The sequence below is a fragment of the Phyllopteryx taeniolatus genome, chromosome 14, assembly GCF_024500385.1.
Source record: "Phyllopteryx taeniolatus isolate TA_2022b chromosome 14, UOR_Ptae_1.2, whole genome shotgun sequence".
NCBI classification, from domain to species: Eukaryota; Metazoa; Chordata; class Actinopteri; order Syngnathiformes; family Syngnathidae; genus Phyllopteryx; species Phyllopteryx taeniolatus.
Window position 1 is genome coordinate 621,705 of NC_084515.1, and position 23,522 is coordinate 645,226.

The following is a 23,522-nucleotide window of genomic DNA, read 5'->3' on the forward strand; positions in this document are numbered from 1 at the left end:
TTATTCTGTCCGCTTTTTTGTCCTCTTTCCACATTTCTCAACCGATTTAAACTATTCAAATTTCGAAAGAGTCACAAAATTCAGGATTTGACAAATGTCCACATTACAAGAATTCCCACATTCCCAAAATTCTACATTTTAAACTATAAAATTCCCAAGTTAAGCGCTATGCTACATGTCTACCTCCTCTTTCCACATTTCTCAAAGGTCCTGTGTTGTCAAAATCCCAAATTTTCTTCTGTCTTCAGTTTATTTTGGAAGAAATTCATGAGCATTTTGGAACCAGAATTGTGCTGTGTTCGGGCCCATTTTATGGTGAATAACTTCAGAAACGCGCACTGCCGGAAATGCGGGCGGCCGCTGCCAAGCCATTCAAATACAGTATATAAAGCATATGTGTTGTGTTTTAAAAGAATACTTTACTATATTTATAATACAACTGTGGAGTGTAGATTAAATAGCGTAGATTGCAGTCATTGTTGCCAAAATGTGTGTGAGCGATAAACACTGATGTCGAAGTGATTGAATGGGAGCGCAGGGTAGTCCTCTCAAAATATCCAATTTAATTTTCACCCACATCCCCTCTGTGGGTTTGTGAGTCGCCAACTGTCATTTCTGCTCACGTTCCCTATTAATGTGCGAACAATCCACCGCTTGGTGAAATCTGCTTCACAATGGTAAGACCCCACATCTGAATGCTTGGCCGCCAAGATATTGCCAACGGCCAATCAGAGCGAAGCTGTTTTTCATATTTAAATTGAGATGAGCGATCCAATCAGAGCAAAGCTTAGTTCTATGTTGAATATTAAAGGGGCAGGAAATGCAAAAAATTGGGGGGCAAGAATATGTTGTATGTGACCCCCATTAGTCTAAACACAGTATACTGATATTTCATTTGTGGAATAAGAACTAAACAGATAAATTCATCCATTTTCACCGATTGCAGGGGCAGCTATGTTGGGCAATATTCCCCTCTGCTGTCGACTAAAATTAACATCACACGTGCCCGCACGCTTGCATTGAGAACCTCACCGAACCCGGAAATCTGGATAGTGGGCTCCCCGTGTTTGCTGCGATAACTAGCAGATCTATGGGTTGATTACATGATGGATGGTATGAACCCAAACTTGCTTCAATATTTTTCAAACCGTCATGTAATCAACACGTAGTTCTGCTAGTTGTCGCAGCATACGGGGAGCTCCCTATCCTGATTTCTGGGATTGGTCACATGATTTTCGCAATGCAAGCGTGAGGGGGGATTGTAATGTTAGCTACTATTAATACTGCTACTGCTGCCGCTACTACTACGACTAGTACTACTACTATTATTATTATTACTGCTACTGTGATCATGTAGTTGTTGTATGTTGAACATTTAGAATAAATAGTTCCCCATTTGAGACTGCCCGGCTGTCCACTCTCTGTGAGCATTTTACCATAATTGTTGCTTGTAAAAGCAGAAGAATTGGCCTGCTCGCTAATTACGGGGGCTAGTGTGCTAGCACGGGTACTAGCCCACCCGTTGCTGGCGGTAGGAGGGGAAGTGGGCATAATAACATACAGGCGTACAGCAGATGCTGAGGAGGATACGTGCTGTCATGCTATCATGTTATGAAGCTATCATGCATTGCTTATACTATCGCTGTGGAAAAAAAAATTTAAATCATTTCATTACTAGTCATATACAGTGGGGCAAAAAGTATTTAGTCGGCCACCAATTGTACAAGTTCTCCCACTTAAAAAGATGAGAGAGGCCTGTAATTTTCATCATCGGTATACCTCACCTATGAGAGACACTTTGGTCACCTACAAACAAGCAAGATTTCTGGCTCTCACAGACCTGTAACTTCTTCTTTAAGAGGGTCCTCTGTCCTCCACTCGTTACTTGTATTAATGGCACCTGTTTGAACTCGTTATCAGTATAAAAGACACCTGTCCACAACCTCAAACAGTCACACTCCAAACTCAACAATGGCCAAGACCAAAGAGCTGTCAAAGGACACCGGAACAAAATTGTCGACCTGCACCAGGCTGGGAAGACTGAATCTGCTATAGGTAAGCAGCTTGGTGTGAAGAAATCAACTGTGGGAGCAATTATTAGAAAATGGAAGACATACAAGACCAGTGATAATCTCCCTCGATCTGGGGCTCCATGCAAGATCTCACCCGTGGGGTCCAAATGATCATAAGAACGGTGAGCAAAAATCCCAGAACCACACGGGGGACTTATTGAATGACCTGCAGAGAGCTGGGACCAAAGTAACAAAGGCTACCATCAGTAACACACTACGCCGCCGGGACTCAAATCCTGCAGTGCCAGACGTATCTCCCTGCTTAAGCCAGTACATGTCCAGGCCCGTCTGAAGTTTGCTCGAGAGGATTGGGAGAATGTCGTATGGTCAGATGAAACCAAAATAGAACTTTTTTTAGAAACCAAAATAGAAATTTTGGTAAAAACGCTGAGTTGCATTCAAAGAGCACCATACCTACTGTGAAGCATGGGGATGGAAACATCATGCTTTGGGGCTGTTTTTCTGCAAAGAGACCAGGACGACTGATCCGTGTAGAGGAAAGAATGAAAGGGGCCATGTATCGTGAGATTTTGAGTGAAAACCTCCTTCAATCAGCAAGGGCATTGAAGATGAAACGTGGCTGGGTCTTTCAGTGTGACAATGATCCCAAACACACTGCCCGGGCAACGAAGGAGTGGCTTCGTAATAAGCATTTCAAGGTCCTGGAGTGGCCTAGCCAGTCTCCAGTTCTCAACCCCATAAAAAAATCTTTGGAGGGAGTTGAAAGTCTGTGTTGCCCACCGACAGCCCCAAAACATCACTGCTCTTGAGATCTGCATGGAGGAATGGACCAAAATATCAGCAACAGTGTGTGAAAACCTTGTGAAGACTTGAGGCCTCTTTATACTCCCGCGGCCGACAATGCCCGCATTGCATCACGTGACTGACGAATTGCCCCGCGCAGCACCTCTACGTAGCTTGCCATGCACACGACAAAAATAGTTGATGTGCGTCGAACGCCGCCGAGATCATCTCTCATGATTTGTCCGTTTTAGTCACATGCTGTGATGACGTACTCAGCGTGCCCATTGGTTCTACATACTGTCTACGCCGCCGCCTTCTCGATCGATTTTTCAGCATAATTAAACGCATCATCTGGTCATCTAGGTCCATTTGTTCTAGCAGACACTGTTCCACGGTCGCCATTCTTGTTGCTTTGTGCCTTGTTACTGAAAGGAAAATAAAAACGACCACCGAAAATAGCCAAAAAATCCAGAGGAAACTCCACCCTGTGGTGTCCTACCCAATACCAGCAGTAGCGACACCCTCGACTTGGAGGTGAACTGCAGTACATTTTCAAAACTGCGCGCGTGGGTTGCGCTCAAGTATAAAGGCAAACTACGCGCCGGATAGCCGCAGTGACGTCAGTGGGGTCGCCGTTCGCGCAAGTATAAAGAAGCCTTTCCAGAAAACATTTGTCCTCTGTCATTGCCAACAAAGGGTATATAACAAAGTAGTGAGATGAACTTTTGTCATTGACCAAATACTTATTTTCCACCATAATTTGCTAATAAATTCTTGAAAAGTCATGTGATTTTTCTGGATTTTTTAATTTGTATTCTCATTTTGTGTCTCATCGGTGAGGTATACGTATGATGAAAATCACAGGCTTCATCTTTTTAAGTGAGAGAACTTGCACAATTGGTGGGTGACTAAATACTTTTTTGCCCCACTGTAACTGTGTGTGTGGCTGTATGTGTATGTACTACATCCAGTACAGTCCCCTTCAAAAGTATTGGAAGGGCAAGGTCAATTCCTTTGTTTTTTCTTGTACACTGATGACAAAAAATTAATATGAGACAAAAGTTCAGAATTCCAGCTTTTATGGTATTTACATCTAGATGTGTTAAACAACTCAGGACAGAGCACCTTTTGTTTGAAGCCACCCACTTTTCAAGTGAGCAAAAGTATTGGAACAGTATCATACTTTTGGAGAGGACTATGTATGTGTGTGGATTGTAAAAGTGAGTTCACGCCTCACATTTTTGTCAATATTTTATATCTTTTCATTTCATTTTCATTTTATCAACACTAGATTGGGCAATAATTTGTAAAAATAACAAACCCACGTGAAGACTGACCAATAGTATTTACATATTTGTGAAAAAATATGAAATGGATGGACCAAATTTGGACATGCGAGGAGGATGTGGAAACCGCTGGAAACAAAAATAATTACACCCTTCAGTGAAAATGTCCACATTGAGTCAAAAGTGGAAAGCTCTTGTGCGGCCGCAAAGGTGCATGTATGTATGTTTGTTTGGGTGTAAGTGTGTTTGGTTGTAGTGCAATAGTCCTCCATCGGTGACTAATAAATATTTCTGGGGTCCCAGGATCCAGGCCAAGACGCGCGAACTTCGTGAGCGTCAGGCACGAGAACGAGACTACGCCGAGATCCTGGACGTGAGCCGCTCACCGGAGAGGTCCTCGGAGGAGGAGCACCCGTACGTCGGCATCAGCCTGCTCAACAACAGCGGGCACAACAGCCCCCACGGTGACCACCACCACGGCCCACACAGCCCCCGCAATGACCACGACCAATACCCCCGCTTACATCACCACCACGCACACCAGCACTCTGACTCCCTCTACACACAAGTCAGCAAGGCGCTACCAGAGAGACCCCCTTCTGCAGACAGGTACGTCTATGTGACACCATTTGGTGTCTATTACGTATACTGACCCGCCAATTTGTGTCTTTTAAATATGACTGCTGCCATTTTGCATGTTTTATGTCTAAAAACCGCCATTTGTCGGTTACAGTGCATCCGGAAAGTATTAGGTACGACTTATTTTGGTGACGTATGTGGATATTGTTTCATGTGGGTAATGTTATAATGGTTTCTCCGCTGGAAAAGGTACCTAAACATTTTACCACTGGTTATACCTGTATAATTGATCATGTGACAAATAAAATTTAACTGAATTGAATGGGAATATTCACAGCACTTGCTTTTTACCACATTTTCCAAAATGGAATGAAATTATTACCCCCCCCGAAAAATTCTACATAAAACACCTCATGATGACAATGTGAAAAAACAATTTGGAAAAATGTTCCACTGTTAAAAAATGTTAACAAAAATCACATCAATACAATGTATTATTCTCAAATTCACAGATTCACATTTGTTTTCATTTGTTGCTATCACCAACTATTTGAGGAAAAACTTACCTATTTGCTCCCCCCCCCCCCCCTCTTTCTGAATTGCCACAAGATGGCGCCAAATCCCTGTCCAGTAGGATAGTAATACATCGTGTCAAGGAAGTATGTTCAAGTGAGATATCTCGACTGAGAGACTAGCTTTGCATGTGGGGGAGGAGGCAAGTTCAGCCTGGGTTGTTAGTGGAAGAAGTGGAAGTCTTTGCTGCATTTGCATGTACATAGCCATCAATTGCTCGTTGATTTTGGCTATACGTGGCAGGGCTCAGTCCCAACACAGTACATGTGATTTTTATTTATTTATTTATTTTATTTTTAATACATTTTTTAAATATTTGAAAACATGTTATTGTCATTATGGGGTGTTAAAATGAATTTGATCAGTTTTGGAACAAGGCTGTAACATAACCTAATACATAAACCATTTGAGACCTTTGGGATTAAAGTCTATATAAATAAACTTGAGTTGATAAGGAAATGTGCAAAAAGTGAAGCACTGAATACTTTCCCGTTATACTGTACAGCTACGTCTACCTTTTTGTGTCTGTTATATTTATTAACCGTAAGGTCCGGTGACCACCATTTTGAGTCAGTTACGTCCACTCACGGCCATTTTTTTTGTGTGTGACGGAATAGCCAGTCAGCAACCTTTCCTCCAATTCATCTTGGTATTTGTGTAAAAGGTCTTAGTGGGCTCATTCTCGTGGGCCCGAGGCACAAACAACAGCTTTGGCCATCACACCTGCTCTAGAAAGTAATAACAAGATGGCTGCTAAATGTCAGCACACAATGCAGCCGTCTCCACGGAATGAAACCTTTTCAACGTCTGACCTTTTTTTACTTTATTCGCTCTCTCGCTTACTGACTGGCTGTCATATTTTCACTTCATAGTTCTGTACTCTGACTCGGCTGCTGTTTCATACAGAATGTAAGCAACATTGATGCATGAGAGACGTAACATTTATTCCTCTGCTTCTGCAGCAGGCATAAGACATTTGGATAGTTAGTTTTAACTCGCTTCAAATGTAAAAAATGAAATATAAATAAATAAGGTGGTATCAAATAATGTGCATCACTTCAAACAGGTGTGTGCCAAAAAATTTCAATATCGAGGGAAAGTCCATTTATTTCAATAATTTGTTTCAAAAAGTCAAACTTGTATATTGGTTCACCACACACAAAGTGAAATATTTCAAGCCTTTATTTTTCAATTTTGATGATTATGGTAGAAAGACAAAAAATAAACTAATCCAGTATTTCCCAAAATTTTTATATTTTATGTGACCAACAAAAAAAGGATCTTAAACACAGAAATGTTGGCCTTCTTAAAAGTGTATTAAAGTAATATGCCCTCAGTACTTTGTTGGGCTTCCTTTTGGATTAATTACACCATCAAGGCGGCGTGGCATGGTGGTGCTCAACCTTTGGTACAGTTCAGGTGTTATTTTAGCACAAATTGCCTTGAGATAGTCTGCATTTCGGGGTTTCTGTTCCTTCATCTTCCTCTTGACAATATGCCATAAATCTTTAATGGGGTTCAAATCAGGTGAGTTTGCTGGCCAATCAAGTACTGTTATTCCATGGCTATTAAACCAGGTATTGGTAGTTTTGGCTTTGTGGGCAGGTGCCAAATCCTGCTGGAAAATAAAATCGTTGTCTCCAAAAAGCTTGTCGGAAGCATGAAGTGCTCGAAAATGTCCTGGTAGATAACTGCGTTGACTGTGGACTTGATAAAAGACAATGGACCCACACCAGCAAATGACATGACTCCCCAAACCGTTACTGACTGTGGATTCATTTACACTGGACTTTAAGAAGCTTGACTTTTGTGCTTCTCCAGTTTTCCTCCAGACTCTAGGACGTTGATTTCCAAATCAAATGCAAAATTTACTTTCATTTGAAAAGAGGACTTGGGACCACTGAGCAACAGACAAGTACTTTTTCGTTTTTTGGTTCAGAAGTGGCTTGACACATGGAATTGTACAGCTGTAGCCCATGTCATGCAGATGTCTGTATGTGGTGGTTCTTGATGCACTGACACCAGCCTCAGTCCAGCTCCCCCAGATTTCTGAATCGCCGTTGCTTGACAATCCTCTCAAGGCTGCGGTCATCCCTGTCACTTGTGCACATTGTCCCCTTCCTCTTAACACTCTGTGAATGTACTTTGATACAGTGCTCTGTGAGCATCCAGCTTCTTTTGCAATTTCTTTTTGAGACCTTTTCTCCTCAATGATGGTTTTCTGCACAACCTTCAAGTCAGCAGTCTTCCCCATGATTCTGAAGCCTACTTAGCCAGACTGAGATCATTTAATGGCTGAGGAAAACCTCTGCAGGTGTTTTGCGTGAATTAGCTGACAAGATTGGGACACAGGGAGCCTAAAATGTTGAACTTTGTCATAATATTCAAATATTGTGAAATACTGGATTTGTTTATTTTTTTGTCTTTCTGCCATAATCAAAATTAAAAGAAAGGCTTGAAATATTTCACTTTCTGTGTGGTGAACTAATATACAAGTTTCACTTTTTGAAAAATTATTGAAATAAATGGGCTTTCCCTCTATTCTAATTTTGTGGCACATACCTGTGTACAAAGCATCAAATAATTTGCACCATGGCTTCAAATGTGACATCATAAAGTGCAACATAGGATCGAATGTTAAAATGCATTAAAATAATATGCAGCATGGCCTAAAAAAAAAATCCCAAAATATTACATGTGGCTTCAAATAGTATGCAACACTGCTTTGAATAATGTGGCCTCAGATTGCTTCAGGGTGTTATTTGTCACACTATTACATGCGTGTAGCTTTCACATAGAACAGCCAGACTGATAAAATCTGGTTGATGGGCAGCATGAAAGAGGCTAAGGTGTTCCTCTTTTGTTGTTGCCATGGTGATGACACAATAAGTGTCGTTCCCCACTCCACAAGGATACAGTACTGTGAACTGTGTCCATTCCCACCACTACAATCCTAAAATAAATACCTCCCCTCCCAAGATAGAGAAACAAAGTGGATATCCTGTGCGCCCCCTTGGAGGACAGGAAGTGAGTACGGTACGGGGCGAGGGTTGTGTTTGTTATGTTGGGGGTCCAATGGCATAACCGTGACAAGTACAACTTACACAGTGTTATGTTTCATGGGAATGACTGTGGGATTGTTTTTTTTTCCAAAGATCAGGAAGGTTTTAATTGTTTGACGCTTTTGAGTTGACGCCGTCACGCTGACGTCAAAGTCTTCACCTTTTCCAGGAACGAGTCGAGAGTGTTTGTTTGTCGAGGGCCGAAGAAAAATGTTGGGAAGTTTGCTGGTTTGGGGCGAGGGGGGACAGGCCCAGATTGTGTTGATACGAGCAAATACGCCATTAGCCCCACCAGTCACACAGCGATGCGGCATTCCGCAAATAGTTGATTAGACAACGTATAGAATAGTTGTCAAGTGATAAAACTCAACACACAAACAGAACAAAATTTGAAAAAAATGGGTCAAATAATGTGGCATCTACACTGCTGTCCAAATTATGATGCAAATATTTTCCCAGATATTCTTAAGTTTTTGATGCAAATGACAGTCAGCATAACATAACTGATTTTTCTCATTTTATGCTAATAGCAGCCAATGATGCAGAGGTATTCCTTGCAGCATAAGTGTGTGCATTGTCATGTATGAAGATGATTTTGTTACGAAAAGCATGGTTCTTCTTTTTGTACCATGGAAGAAAGTAGTCAGTCAGAAATTCCACATACTTTTTAAGAAGTCATTTGAACACTAAAGGGGCCGACCAGCTCTCTCGCTCGCCCCAAACACGACTCCGCCACCAGCTTGCTGACATCGTGGACTTGTTGGGACATGGTGGCCATCACTTACTCCATCCATCTGGACCATCCAGGGTTACACAGCGCTCATCAGTGAACAAACTCATGCTGCAAGGAATGCCTCTGCATAATTGGCTGCTTTGGGCATTAAAGGAAAGAAACTCATGGTGTAGCCCCCATCCTTCCCTGACCTCAACCCTGTTGAGAACCTTTGGAGCATCCTCAAGCAAAGATATGAGGGTGGGAGGCAGTTAACATCCAAACAGCAGCTCTTGGAGGCTATTCTGACATCCTGCAAAGAAATTCAAGCAGAAAATCTCCAAAAACTCACAAGTTCAATGGATTTAAGAATTGTGGAGGAGCTATTAAATTAGGGGTCCTATGTTAAAATTTAACTTGACCTGTCAAGATGTTTTTGATTGAAATTGCTTTTAATTTAAGTAAATATGACCTCCTAATGAAATTAAATAAAGAAATTAAGAAATCAAATAAAAAAAAATATATATTTTCAGTTCTTTAAAATATTTTGAAACTCTTGTTCATATTAATTTGGAACATTGCATTGTTTTTAATTGAGGGGGAAAAAATCTAGCATCGTAGGGGGTTTGTTCAACGGCATTTGAATTATACTCTTAATGGTTGATGACTTGAAAATGACAAACTGTCATCTGCATTGACTATTTGGGAAAGTCAGAGAAAAATAAAATGGGTAAACACAATTATAATTATTTTATTGACAATACTAAATATCAGCCGTAGTACAGTAAGAAGTTGTTATTCAAATGGTAAAATAAAACCAATAAAAATGAGAATAACCAACAGTCTTTGTTGGCCCAAATCCTCTAAATTGTCCATGTCACTCAGACACACTAATGCCAGATGCTAATATTTTCTCACTCTCTGAAAATAACGGAAATCTCCTTAAAATGCAAGCTAGGCTCCTTTTCCGTGCCGGTATTTGGTCCCACCCTTTAGCCGATGCTGGTGTAGAACATGTTTGGGAAACCTTCCCTGGCTATTCAACTTTTCTTTCTCTCTCATCTTCATCCCGCCAAGCAAAACATTATGCAAAGCTCAGTACGAATGTTTTCCCGAGAAGAATGTTGAGAGGATGATCGACATCTGGCACGGCGTCCTAATCCCGCAGAGTAAAAGAGGAATGCAATCCTCTTTTTTTGTTCAAGTGCTGAACTTACAGCAGCTAAGTTATTGTTTTATAGCTTTATTTGCAACAAAACAACAAAAGCGCTTCTCACTCGTGCTTGAGTGATCATGAGAATTGACCACCGTTTTTTTATTTTTTTCATTCTCCACTCAGAACCCCGAGGGAAAAGCTCCTGGGGATTTGCAGTGATTTGATTCCCAGCTCTTTATTGAACGGCCTCCATTACGCTTCATCTCTGCCGGGGGAATAAAATAAAAAGACGACGATGCCTGCAAACAAACAGGCAGTCTTGCCTTGCTTTACCTTGCCCGCCTTTTTCGCAGCCTGATAAGACATTTTCTGGGATGTTTGCATATTTACATGATTTCTTAGTGTAAACAAGGACACTTTTTTTTTAACCAATTTAAAATGTTAAAATTAGCTTGAGAACAAATCTATTAATTCTCTTGAACACTGTCTGACAAGTGTTGTAAAAATCCGTCCCCCTCACACTGCAGGAGCCATGCGGCATTATGTTGCTTCAAGATTGAAAGTCTGGATGTTTTTAGAGAATAATTAATGAAAATCGTTAGGTTAGATGCATTTGAGTAAGCCTGTTTTGTAATAAATGGATTAGTGTAATGTTTCAGTGCAGAAGGAGGTGGTCAGCCACAAAGGTAGCTGCATACTGAGTAAATAAATATTTGCGGACCAATTGAGTGAAATTGTACACAGTAAACCCCCTTCTACCGTGAGGGTTACCTTCTAGACGCCCCGCCGTGATAAGTGAAAATTTGCGATATAGAAATATCTTTAGAAATATGATTTATTTTGTATTTATTTTTACTTGAAATTGTTTTTAGGGTCTTCAAACACACTTTTATAACAATATACATATTTAAACACAATATATATTGAGAGAGAGAGAGAGAGAGAGAGAGCAAGAGCAATTGATAAAAAAAATGGCGAAAATATCAAACTTAATGCATACATTACAAAAAAATAAGGTGGTTGCGTCCCAGAGAGAGAGACTACCTGTACTATCAATTGCCTTAACTGGTTAAAAAGGGGGGTGAAAAAAGGTATTGCACAATAATTTTTTATTTTTTTTAAAACGCGAAATAGTGGGACCCCAAAGCGTGAACCGCGATATAGCGGGGGTTTACTGTAATTTCTTTTGAGGCCCTTGTGTGATGAAACGAATCCTGTTCTACACTTCGTGCTGGCTAAGATTTGCTTTGAAGCTGTACATTACCGTGAGAAAGAGTTGCTCCCCTTCTCAAATTCATATATTTTTTCATAGTTTCCCCACTTTGTTTAAGATCATCAAACAAATGTAAATATCAGACAAATATGACCCAAGTGAACTTAAAATGCTGTTTTTAAATGGTGATTTCATTTATTAAGGAAAAAAAACTATTCAAAGTTAGCTGGCCCTGTGTGAAAAATTAATGGCCCCCTAAACCTATTAACTGGTTGGGCCATCCTCAGCAGCAACAACTGAAATCAAACGTTTTCTATAACTGACAATCAGTCTTTCATATCTCTGTGGAGATATTTTGCCCCACTCTTCCTTGCAGATTTGTTTGAATTCAGCAGAAATGGAGGGTCTGAACATGGATGCAAAAAGCAGAAGGCGCATTCTGCATCATATTTAGCGATTTAACTGTTGTATATCTGCTATATAATCACTTCGAAATGGCAGAGGTGGTTTATAAAGGGGTTCCTGAGTTATCAAGAAAAATTTTAAACTCTTTGTCCTCTGACCTTTAAGGTCATGCCACTGCATTTCAATCAGATCAGAGTCTGGACTTTGACTAAGCCACTTCAAACCTTTATTTTATTTATTTATTTATTTTAAGCCATTCAGAATTTGACTTTCTGGTGTGTTTTGGGTCGTTATCCTGCTGCAGGACCCAAGTACACAAACTGATGGTTGAGTATTCTCCTTCAGGATTTTCTGTTTAAAAGCAGAATTCATGGTTCCATCAATCACAGCAAGATGTCCAGGTCCTGAAGGAACAAAGCAGCCCAAGACCATCACACTACAACCACCATGTTTGGTCAGCTGTGGTTTTATTAGCCTTGGAACTCTGGCATGTATGCCATTTTTGCCCAGTCTCTTCCTTATTGTTGTGTCATGAGCACTGACCATAACTGAGGCAAGGGAGGACTGCAGTTTTTTTAGAAGTTGTCCTGAGCTCCTTTGTGGCCTCCTGGATGAGTCATTGCTGTCCTCTTGGGGTCATCTTTGTAGGCCGGCCGCTCCTGGGAAGGTTCACCACTGTTCCATGTTTTCTCCATGTGAGGATAATGGTTCTCCCTATAGTTCGCTGGAATCCTAAAGTTTTAGAAATGGCTTTTGTAGCCCTTTCCAGACTAATAAATGTCATTCACTTCATTTCTCAACTGTTATGGAATTTGTTTGGATTGTGTCATTTTGCAAGTTTTTTTTTTTTTTTTTTTTTTTTAGTTCTTTTTTCCGACTTGATTTTGTCCGGACAGATTCTGTTTAAGTGATTTCTTGATTGAAAAGGTCTGGAGGTAAGCGGGCTTGGGTGTGATCAGTGAAAAAGTGTGATTAGCCACAATTAATTAATGACTTAACAAGGGGGGGGGGGGGGGGCTATTACTTTTTCACACAGGGCCAGGTAACTTTCAATAGTGTTTTGTCCTTGATAAATGAAATAATTTAAAAACAGCATATTAAGCTCACTTGGGTTATATTTGTCAGATATTTACTTTTGTTTGATGATATTAAACATGAGATTGGGGAAACTATGCAAAAATATAAGAATTGGAGAAGGGGGTCATTGCTTTTTCACGGCACTGTATTTGGTCCATCTCAACACTCAAAAAGACGATTTAGTTGCCACGATAATTAGGAGGGTGTCTTTGGTCTACAAAAAAACAAAAATTCTTGACACCTGAGAAGAATCCACGTGGTTTTTCCAAATCTGAGGTGATGCTGCATGTAGTCCATGCAATGTTTTGGTGAAACCCATCCTTTTCCACACTTTGTGCTCTCATTTCCTGAGGACTCATCAAGTACATCAAGTGAAGTACTCCGGAAGGAAAAGTTTGGTTTGTGTGTTTGTGCCAAAGTAATCAAGTTGTACTTAGCGACCACTCAACACCTGAGAGGAACGCAGATCGTCTTTCGTGTTGGCTTCGTCATGTGCGAACTAAGCAGGCGTAGCGGGAACAGAACGTCTGACAGCTGGAGGGGTCGGCGTCGCTCCCGTATGAAAAAAGCTGATGACGCCAACGTGAATGTTGATGGGCTGCCGCCGCCTCCGGCGTGTGAGGTGTCTTCACTACTCTAAACTTTCGTGGAAAAGTAGCCACCTCAGCAAGAACTCAAGGAAGGATTTGCACACCTCTGGTTTTCTTTTTTCACTTTGCTTTTAGGTGCTTTCGTAGCTCAGTTCGCTTGATCTCATTGCGTTTGTTCTTCACCGACTGCTTCAGGCTGTGCTCTACCCACAATGAAATGCTCTCATACCGTAAATGATCCAAGAGTCATGTGAAACCACAATTGTATTAGTTTCTACCAATGCGCCATCATCTTGTAATAGTTTTGTTCTGGTTGCTATGGCGACCCCAAATCATCTACATTAGCCAGCTATAACTGACCACCCAAGGACACATTTGTTCTCCAGTAATTGTTTGCAACAATCGTTCTGTTGTACATCAAAAATATAAATAATTGTTTTGTGAATGTAAGGTCGTGATTTGGATAAAGGGGATCATAAAATTGTTGAAATTAGATTTAGATTTTTTTTAATGTTAAAATCCTTAAAGCCAATGTTTTAGCATCATGGAGATCTGATTGGGTGGAACCACCAATAATAATTCGGTTGGACAAATTATTAAAAAATATTCGTGCAACATTTCTTAATATATTGCAATACACTGTGATTGGCTGGCAACCAAACCAGTTCAGGGTGTACCCCGGCTCCTGCCCGATGATAGCTGCGATAGGCTTCAGCACTCCCGCGACCCTTGTGAGGATAAGCGGCTCAGAAGATGAATGGATGGATATTGCGATACATAATTTTGAGCCAACATCACAGACGTCTGACTGATATTTAGTAAATGTGAGGTCTTAAATTATGTAGAGGTTGCCATAGGGGGTCTTAAATTTTGCTTCCTTAAACCAGCAATGATTTGGTCCACAGTTGTATTTCAAAAATAATATTGTAAAAAATAATAATAATTTGTATCATGTGATATATAATTGAGCCCTTGTCGCCCACTCTTAGTGGTCATATTTGTGAATAAGCGATCTTAAATTTGATGATGGCCATAAAAGTTCTTTATTTTGACTTCGTTTGGCCAGCAATCATTCGATAATCAATTTTATTTTAAAAAACAGCAAAAGTTCTTAAAATGTGTTAATAATGTTATACAGGAAGTCCTCGATTTACGAACGAGTTCCGTTCCTACGCTGACGATGTAACACGAATTTCCGCGTAAGTCGGATTTCACCGTAAAAGTCGAAATTTACGGCGAAATACTTCTGTTACGGGTATTGTCCCACGTGATTGTGACAGCAAGGTCAGTGTGTGTGGCCGTGTGCGTCGATGTGTGAGTGAGACGGGACTGCGCAGGCGTCGTCCGGCGGGACTGAAGGAGGAAGGAGTGCGCGCCGGTGCGAGTGTGTACAGTAGCAAGTGTAGTGACGAGCAGCAAATCGGTGCTTCGTGCCTTTATCGTTGCCGCCACCCAGCTCAGCTGTGCAACGAGAGAAGGGAGTTAACCCCTGCGTCTCCCGACCACGGTCAGGTGACCGTAGCAGGAAAGGTTAACACTTCGTATAAAGAAACTAAAATTAAAAAAAATAAGATGCTGTACTTACCATTATCTGAGAGTGTGAAAAAAGGAGGGAGAAAAAGGCAAAGATACTCCCGGCGCACAAACACAGACAAGCACTAGGCACTAGCTACGCAGAAACACTATGGTGCACGGGCGTCGTAAAGTCGAAACGTCGAGTGTGTCGTAACTCGAGGACTTCCTGTATATAATATTTTGTCTGACATCTTAAATACTGTTGTAAAATTTCTTATGTTAAAAAGATTGCAATCTAATATTGAGTCTATATAGCACACTCCTCCTTGTCATATTTAACGAATGTAAGTTGTTAACTTTTGAAGTGGCCTTCAAAAAGGCTAACTCTAAATTTCACAATCTTAAAGTGGAATATTTTGCACGTCTTCTAATGGTCACATTTAATTTAATGAACGAGAGGTCTTAATTTTAATCTAAGATGCCTTAAAAAGCACTTGAAGTCCTAAATTTGGCTTCTGTCCACTTTGTTTTTACACTTTAGTCACGTGTTTATTTCAAGTCATTTAACAATCATTTACCATTTCACCTCTTGTTTTCAAAAAGTACTTTTGCTACGTTGCATTCATGCTTTCTAGAACACGTGAGAGAAGTAGTGTTGAAGGGGCCCGGCAGCTGTTGTAACCATCGTACATCTTCTGGACGCGAGCCAAAAACTCCTCAGCTGAGAGTTCCATGCCCACAGAAAAAAACTTTAATGGACGTGGGAGTTGATGCCTCAGTAGGCTTAAGAGGTCTGGATGGTGGATGAGGAGATCTCTGACAGGTGATGTCTTTTTCCCCACATTGCTTTGTGTTATATGACAGCATTATCATCGGTTCCAATTAGACGGGACGGAGGCACAAAATATATCACTTGTTGTCATCCCCTTGGGATAAAAACAGATGATGATGGTTTAGATGATTCATTTAATGGGCAGTTAAACTCAGGAGTCATTTATGATGTCATTGAATGAATGTGCCAATTCCAGATTACAATGCTATAATCCCTTTTCTTTAATAATCCCATTCACAGTATCTCTCAAAGATTATCTAGTTTAATTTGACTAACAATAATCCTTTGTGGTCAGCGACTAAACCAATGTGGTCCTAAAAGTAATCCCGTGAGGTCTAAAAGTATAAACCTATGAGGTCCTCAAAACTCTGAAACTAACCTTTGTGATCTAAAACTAGGGATGGGCAAATGTATCTCGATAATTGTTTTATTACACCAACGATAATTTTACATAATATCCTTAAAAATGCTGTGTACTTGCTTTCCAGGACATTTATTGATAGATTATTTCACAACAACAGCTCTTGTTTATTTTTTAAAGTGCATCTTCTGCAAAACATTGCACAATCATGTTCTATGGCAATATTTAAAAATGAACAACTCCGTTATGTCGAGAATATGCTAAATCGGGTTTGCACGATAGTAATTTACAAATGTACAACCCCGATTCCAATAAATTTGTTAAACATAAATAAAAACAGAATACAATGATTTGCAAATCATGTTCAACTTATATTTAATTTAATACAGTACAAAGACTAGATATTTCATGTTCAAACTGATAAACTTGATTGTTTTGAGCAAATAATCATTAACTTAGAATTTTATGGCTGCAACACATTCCAAAAAAGCTAGGACAGGGTCATGTTACAACATGTTACTGTGTGACATCACCTTTTCTTTTAACAACATTCAATAAACCTTTGGAAACTTGAGGACACTAATTGTTGAAGCTTTGCTCTCCAAGCTCTCCAAAACCTGTATGTACCTTTCAGCATTAATGGTGCCTTCACAGATGTGTAAGTTATCCATGCCATTGGCACTAACAAAGCCCCATACCATCACAGATGCTGGCTTTTGAACTTTGCGGTCATAACAGTCCGGATGGTTCTTTTCCTCTTTGGCCCGGAGGACACGACGTCCACAATTTCCAAAAATAATTTGAAATGTGGACTTGTCGGACCACAGAACACTTTTCCACTTTGCATCAGTCCATCTTCGATGAGCTCGGGCCCAGAGAAGCCGACGGCGTTTCTGGGTGTTGTTGATAAATGGCTTTTGCTTTGCATAGTTTGAAGTTGCACTTGCGGATGTAGTGCCAAACTTTATTTACTGACATTAGTTTACTGAAGTGTTCCTGAGCCCATGTGGTGATATCCTTTACATAATGATGTCAGTTTTTGATGCAGTGCCGCCTGAGGGATCGAAGGTAACGAACATTCAATGTTGGTTTTCGGCCTCACCGCTTACATGCAGTGATTTCTCCAGATTCGCTGAACCTTTTGATGATATGGACCGTGGATGATGAAATCCCTAAATTCCATGCAATTGTATGTTAGGGAACATTGTCCTTAAACTGTTTGACTATAATCTGGGACAATGTTGATTGTGCAAATGTTGCAGATACTCCTCAATCAGTGTGCAAATGGAGCACATGCTACTCTGGCATGAGTGGCCAGTATTGGTCAACAACAGATATGCAAATAGTGCAGCGTGGCGAGACTACTACAGTGAGTGCACGAGTAATATATAATTAACAATAACAAATAACAAAGAGGTGAACCTCGCCCCATCTTTGCTTGTGAATGACTGAGCAATTCAGGGAAGCTCCTTTTCTACCCAATCATGGCACCCAGTTGTTCCTGTGGGTAGCCTGTTCACCTGTGGGATGTTCCAAACAGGTGTTTGATGAGCATTCCTCAACTTTCTCAGTCTTTTTTGCCACCTGTCCAATCTTTTTTAGAACGTGTTGCAGCCATAAAAGTCCAAGTTAATTATTATTTGCTAAAAACAATCAAGTTTATCAGTTTGAACATTAAATAGCTTGTCTTTGTAGTGTATTCAATTAAATATAGGTTGAACATGATTTGCAAATCATTGTATTCTGTTATTTATGTTTAACACAATGTCCCAACTTAATTGGAATTGGGGTTGTACACCTAATAAATCATTATAAACCAAAAAGACAAAGTTTGTCACTATAGAACACACTGGCATACAAATGTGGCTCGAACTTTGCAGAAAGAAATGTAGTTGATGGCGCTTGTGATGCCTTGCAAATGTTTACTTTCTTTGTCACATAGTACGTGTTTGCTAAATGACTCTGTGAATGTTTTCTGAGTGTGTTTTGTGCAATTCACTTATCTTTTCCTTATCGGTAGTTGTGCTCGTGGAGTCGCTATGTTTTATGTATTCCTCATACTCATCCTTATGGTTTGTTTGCAAATGGTGGGACAGAAGTATTGTTGAACTGCTCTTCAAGGCGACCGTTTTTTGGCACATCTGAGATACGTTATTTTGACAGATGTCAGTCTTGTCAAACTCAAACAATTTGCAGGCTCCGGATGGGGACCCTCGTCTTGCTATTAAATCATCCACTAAAACAGCAGGTTCCTGCATATTTCCTCCACGTGAGGCTGTGTTTTGTTTTTGCCACAGAGTCATGTGATTGAACCACGTCGGCTGATTCGGCGAATAAGGACTTTCATGCACGTCCTCCTTTCTCTTCTCCTTTACCGTCCATGCACCCGTTCAGTTTCCCTTTCGAGACCTTATGAATACTCAATATTGTAAAAGTGCATAGTTAAAGCACCGTTTACAATAATGTCGTAGGCGATATATATCGCTCACCTCATCTTAAACCAAACATTGGTGATCGAAAACTAAACCTTTATCATCATCAATTCAATTTAGGCAGCCCTTAACCACTTCATCTAAAAATTACACATTTATGGTCCAATACTCGTCTAAATCTAAACCTTTGTGGTCTAAAACTTTATTTGTGATCGAAAACCACACCTGTATGGTTGAAAACCAAACATTTGAGGTCCGAAACGTGACCTATGTGATTTAAACCGCAACATTTGTGGTATAAAACTATGAACCGATGTGGTCTGAAAATAAACCTTAGTGGTCTAAAACTTAACCAAAGATCTAAAGCTAAACATTTGCGATGTAAAACCAAACCCATTTCAGCCAAAACTAAACATTTGTTGTCTAAAACTCAACCTTTGTGCTCGCAAAGTATAAACATTTATCCAAAACTAAACTGATCTTAATGATTCGTATGTAATAATTCCTTTCGATATTGCAGTTGACATTGCGCTATTAATGTATCATTGAATGCATCACAGCGTGAAATCATGGACAATGTTTAATTATTTTCGCTTTCCTTCAAACTACTCGTGTTTCCGTCAATTTCAGTCACGAGTTGTACTGCCTCACCAGATTTTCTTATACTTTTTCCATCCAGACAAAACACTGTGAGAATACTTTTAGCCGGCCATTAATGTCAGCGTGGAATACACTTTCGGTGTTTAATATGCACCACGGTGCTAATAGCGCAGCAGGAAGTAGAGGTTATTTTATAATTTAAATTTTTTATTTTATTATTTTTTTTTTATTTTATTTTATTTTTTTATCTGCAGTCGGACAAGCGCTGACAATATGTCACGCGTCAGGGCGGCGCTGCTAATGGTGGCGGCGTGTGGATTTTGCTCTGGCACAGCGGGGGAGGACGGGATTGGGGGTGGGGTGGGGCCGAGTGGTCTTTTTAGTGTGACATCAGTGTGCTCCAAAAAGGGTGCTGACCCATATTTCATGTCAGTGTGCGCTCTTATTATATTTAAGAGCATATAAAATAGTTTTTTATTACCAGGGTGTGATGATTTTTATTTTTTAATTAATGGCATTCATTCAATATGAACATCTGTCAGTCCTTTCGCATAAACCCAAATATTTATTATTATTCACGTACAGAATGTATACACACAATCTAAATAGTTTTGTCCCTACCGAACACAATGTAAACACGTGTATATTTTATATACACATATCTGTCTGTTCACACACACAGTAAACATCTGTCTGCAAGTTCACATACATAACGTAAACATGTTTGTCTATTTACATACATGTAAAATGTAAATATCTGCCTGTTCTCTCACATGTACAGCCCCCTCCAAAGGTATTGGAACAGCTAGGTAAATTCCTTTGTTTTTGTTGTATACTGAAATCATTTGCGTTTTCAGATCAAAAGATGAATATGAGACAAAAGTTCAGAATTCCATCTTTTATTTTATGGTATTTACATCTCGATGTGTTAAACAACTCAGGACAGAGAACCTTTTGTTTGAAGCCACCCACTTTTCAAGTGAGCAAAAGTACTGGAACAGACGTTATTAAATTAACGTAAAGTGAATAACATTTAATATTTGTTGGCATAACCCTTCTTTGCTATAGCTGCATCAAGCCTGCGACATTGACTTCACCAGACTGTTGCATTCTTCATCGAAATGCTTTTCCAGGCCTTTACTGCAGCCTCTTTCAGTTGTTTGTTTGTTTCTGGGCGTTTCTCCCTTCAGTCTCCTCTTAAGGAGGTAAAATGCATGCTCTATTGGGTTAAGGTCCGGTGATTGACTTGGGCAGTCTAAGACCTTCAACGTTTTCCACCTGATTAAGTCCTTTATTGTGTTGGCAGTGTGTTTTGGGTCATTGTCTTGTTGGATGATGAAGCTTTTCCTGATTATTTTGGATGCATTTTTCTGTAAATTGCCAGAAAAAAATGGTTTTGTAGACTTCAGAATTCATTCTGATCCTACCATCATGAGTTACATCATCAATAAAGACTAGTGAGCCTGTTCCAGAAGCAGCCTTGCAAGCCCAAGCCATGACATTACCGCCACCATGCTTCACTGATGAGCTTTTCTGTTTTGGATCATAAGCAGATCCTTTCTTTCTCCACACTTTGGCCTTTTTTTCTCCACACTTTGGCCTTTCCATCACTTTGGTAAAGGTTAATCTTAATTTCAGTCCTGAAAACTTTTTTGGTTTATCTCTGTACTACTTTGCAGAATCCAATCTGGCCTTCCGATTGTTTTTGCTGATGCGTGGTTTGCATCTTGCAGTATGGCCTGTATATTTCTTCTCTCAAAGTCTTCTTCAAACAGTGGATTGTGTTTAGACTTTAGACCAATCTGATCGGCTTGATCTGTATTGGCCTTTCATCATGCAACAAGACAATGACCCAAAACAATACTGCCAACACTTCATCATCAGGGGGGAAAGCGGAAGGTATTAGACTGGCCAAGTCAATCACCGGACCTTAACCCAATAGAGTAGTGATTTTCAACCAGTGTGTTGCGGTATGTTAGTGTGCTGTGAGCGCTTTTCAGGTTTACTTAATTGCTCCAAAAATTATTTATTTACAAGAAATAATGTATATTTGTACATCTATTTATGCCTGTGAGACATAGTGACAGAACAAACAAATGCTCTTCTATTAGAGAGCAGGAAGTGCATACAGTAATTAACATATCTACATTTTGACATTTTTTGTTTGTTGGTGTGACGTGAGATTTTTCAATTGTAAAATATGTGCCTTGGCAAAATAAAGGTTGGAAATCACTGAAAAAGAGCATGCATTTTACCTCCTGAAGATGAGACTGAAGGGAGAAACCCCCAGAAACAAACAAGTGAAAGAGGCTGCAGTAAAGGCTTGGAAAACATTTAAAACTAACAATGCAACAGTCTGGTGAAGTCAATGGGTCGCAGGCTTGCTGCAGTTATTGGAAGTAAGGGTTATGATGCCAAATATTAAATGTTATTCATTTTAAGTTAATTTAATAATGTCTGTTCCAGTACTTTTGCTCACTTGAAAATTGGGTGGCTTCAAACAAAAGGTGCTCAGTCCTGAGTTGTTTAACATCTAGAAAATTTCTTCAGTAGGAATTGATTTTGCTGTTCCAATACATTTGGAGGGGACTGTACATATACGTAATGTAACTATCTGGCAACACACACAATGTAAACATGTTTGACCATTCATTCACACAGATAAAGGGAATGTCTGCATGTCCATTCACATACATGCATAGATAGCTGTGTATTCATCCGGTATATCCATAATTTAACATCTCTGGGTCCATTCACATCCATCCATCCATGATATTTACCACGTACCCTCACTAGGGTTGCGGGCTGCTGGAGCCTATCCCAGCTGTCATCGGGCGGGAGGCGGGGTACACCCTGAACTGGTCGCCAGCCAATCGCAGGGCACATAGAAACAAACACCCATTCACACTCACATTCACACCTACGGGCAATTTAGAGTCTTCAATCACCCTACCACGCATGTTTTTAGGATGTGGTAGGAAACCGGAGTGCCCGGAGAAAACCCACCCAGGCACAGGAAGAACATGCAAACTCAACACAGGCGGGACCGGGATTTGAACCCCAGTCCCCAGAACTGTGAGGCAGATGTGCTAACCATTCGGTCACCGTGCCGGCCCTTTCACAGCCATCAAATAAAAATCTGCATGTCCGTTCCCATTTTCCATTTATGAAAACATAAAGTTTAATCATCTGTCTGTCCATTTACACATACACACATGATTTTAACGTCTAGTAGCCAAATACGGTAAACATGTCCTCTTCTTGTTTACATTTGTTAATAGTAGTGGTTCTGCATCTGTTGCTTTCCATCCTTTCAGGCAGCAGTGTCACCATAATGACATTATTTCTAATCCAGCCTGTTCTTTCTCTACTTTTTATGGCGTGACAACATATGAACGTAAATGTGAACGTGTGTTCTGGTTCTGATCAAACACGCCACAGGAGGCATATGCTTAAGGCTCATATGTTGGAGGATAGGCCACCGCTTGTCGTGTTGTGCGTTGTTGTGGCTTGCATTCTTTCTTGAATCTTTTCTTTTGTGCTCCTATCCGGTGGGTAATGATTAGTGGTAGCAAAAGCTCTCCATACAACGAGCTTTGCTTTATTAATCCTTTTTTTTTTGGTTAGGTTAGCAGCCTTTAGCGCTTTGTGATGGCACTATGGAGCCCACGTGAACCCCCACAATGCGTCTGGACCAGTCTCATTGTCCAATAGCCTAATGGCCGCCTGGAGGTGAAGCCGGAGAGCCGGGTCATGTGATTGGATAGCTGCGGTTGAACCCGCTAGGTGGAAGTCAGCTTTTATCTTTGATTGTTTGTGGACCGCAAGCATTCAGAGGTAATGAAGCATGAAGTCGAGCTTCGCTATGTGACTGGATACATGATACCAGAATAGAGGAAGTCTCATAAGATATAGCTGAAGTTTCACGAGATTTAGGGGAAGTCTCAACTACTTTAGAGGAAATGCTGGAGGATTGTTCTAGTTGGTCTTTCAGGAGTAATTTAGTAGAAGTATTGAGGGATTTAAGAGCAGTTCTCAGAAGAGTTATCTAAAGTCTTTGCAAGATTAGCAGAAATCTTTCAGGGATTTGGCGTTGGTCAAATGAGATTCAGCAAAACTGTTGCGAGATTTAACGGATGTCTTCTATCATTTAGAAAAGGTCTCGCAGAATTTATTTGGCTAAAGTCTTGTGAGATTTAGCTGTCTTATGTGATTACATAAGTCTTGCTAAGTTAGCGAAATATTTAGTGGAATGTTTTGAGATTTAGCAGAAGTCTTGCATGACTTAGCTGCAATATTGCGAGATCTAGCGC

At 40.2% G+C, this 23,522-nt stretch overlaps 1 protein-coding gene across 13 annotated transcripts in view; it reads left to right on the forward strand.

Moving 5' to 3' along the window:
- Positions 1-23,522, forward strand: part of LOC133489491 (partitioning defective 3 homolog) — a 268,623-nt gene that overhangs the window by 210,227 nt on the left and 34,874 nt on the right. For all 13 annotated transcript variants that reach the window (XM_061798629.1, XM_061798633.1, XM_061798626.1 and 10 more), the window contains one exon: positions 4,406-4,711. In XM_061798629.1, coding sequence (XP_061654613.1) covers positions 4,406-4,711 — 306 coding nt within the window. The remainder of the gene's footprint in view (positions 1-4,405; positions 4,712-23,522) is intronic.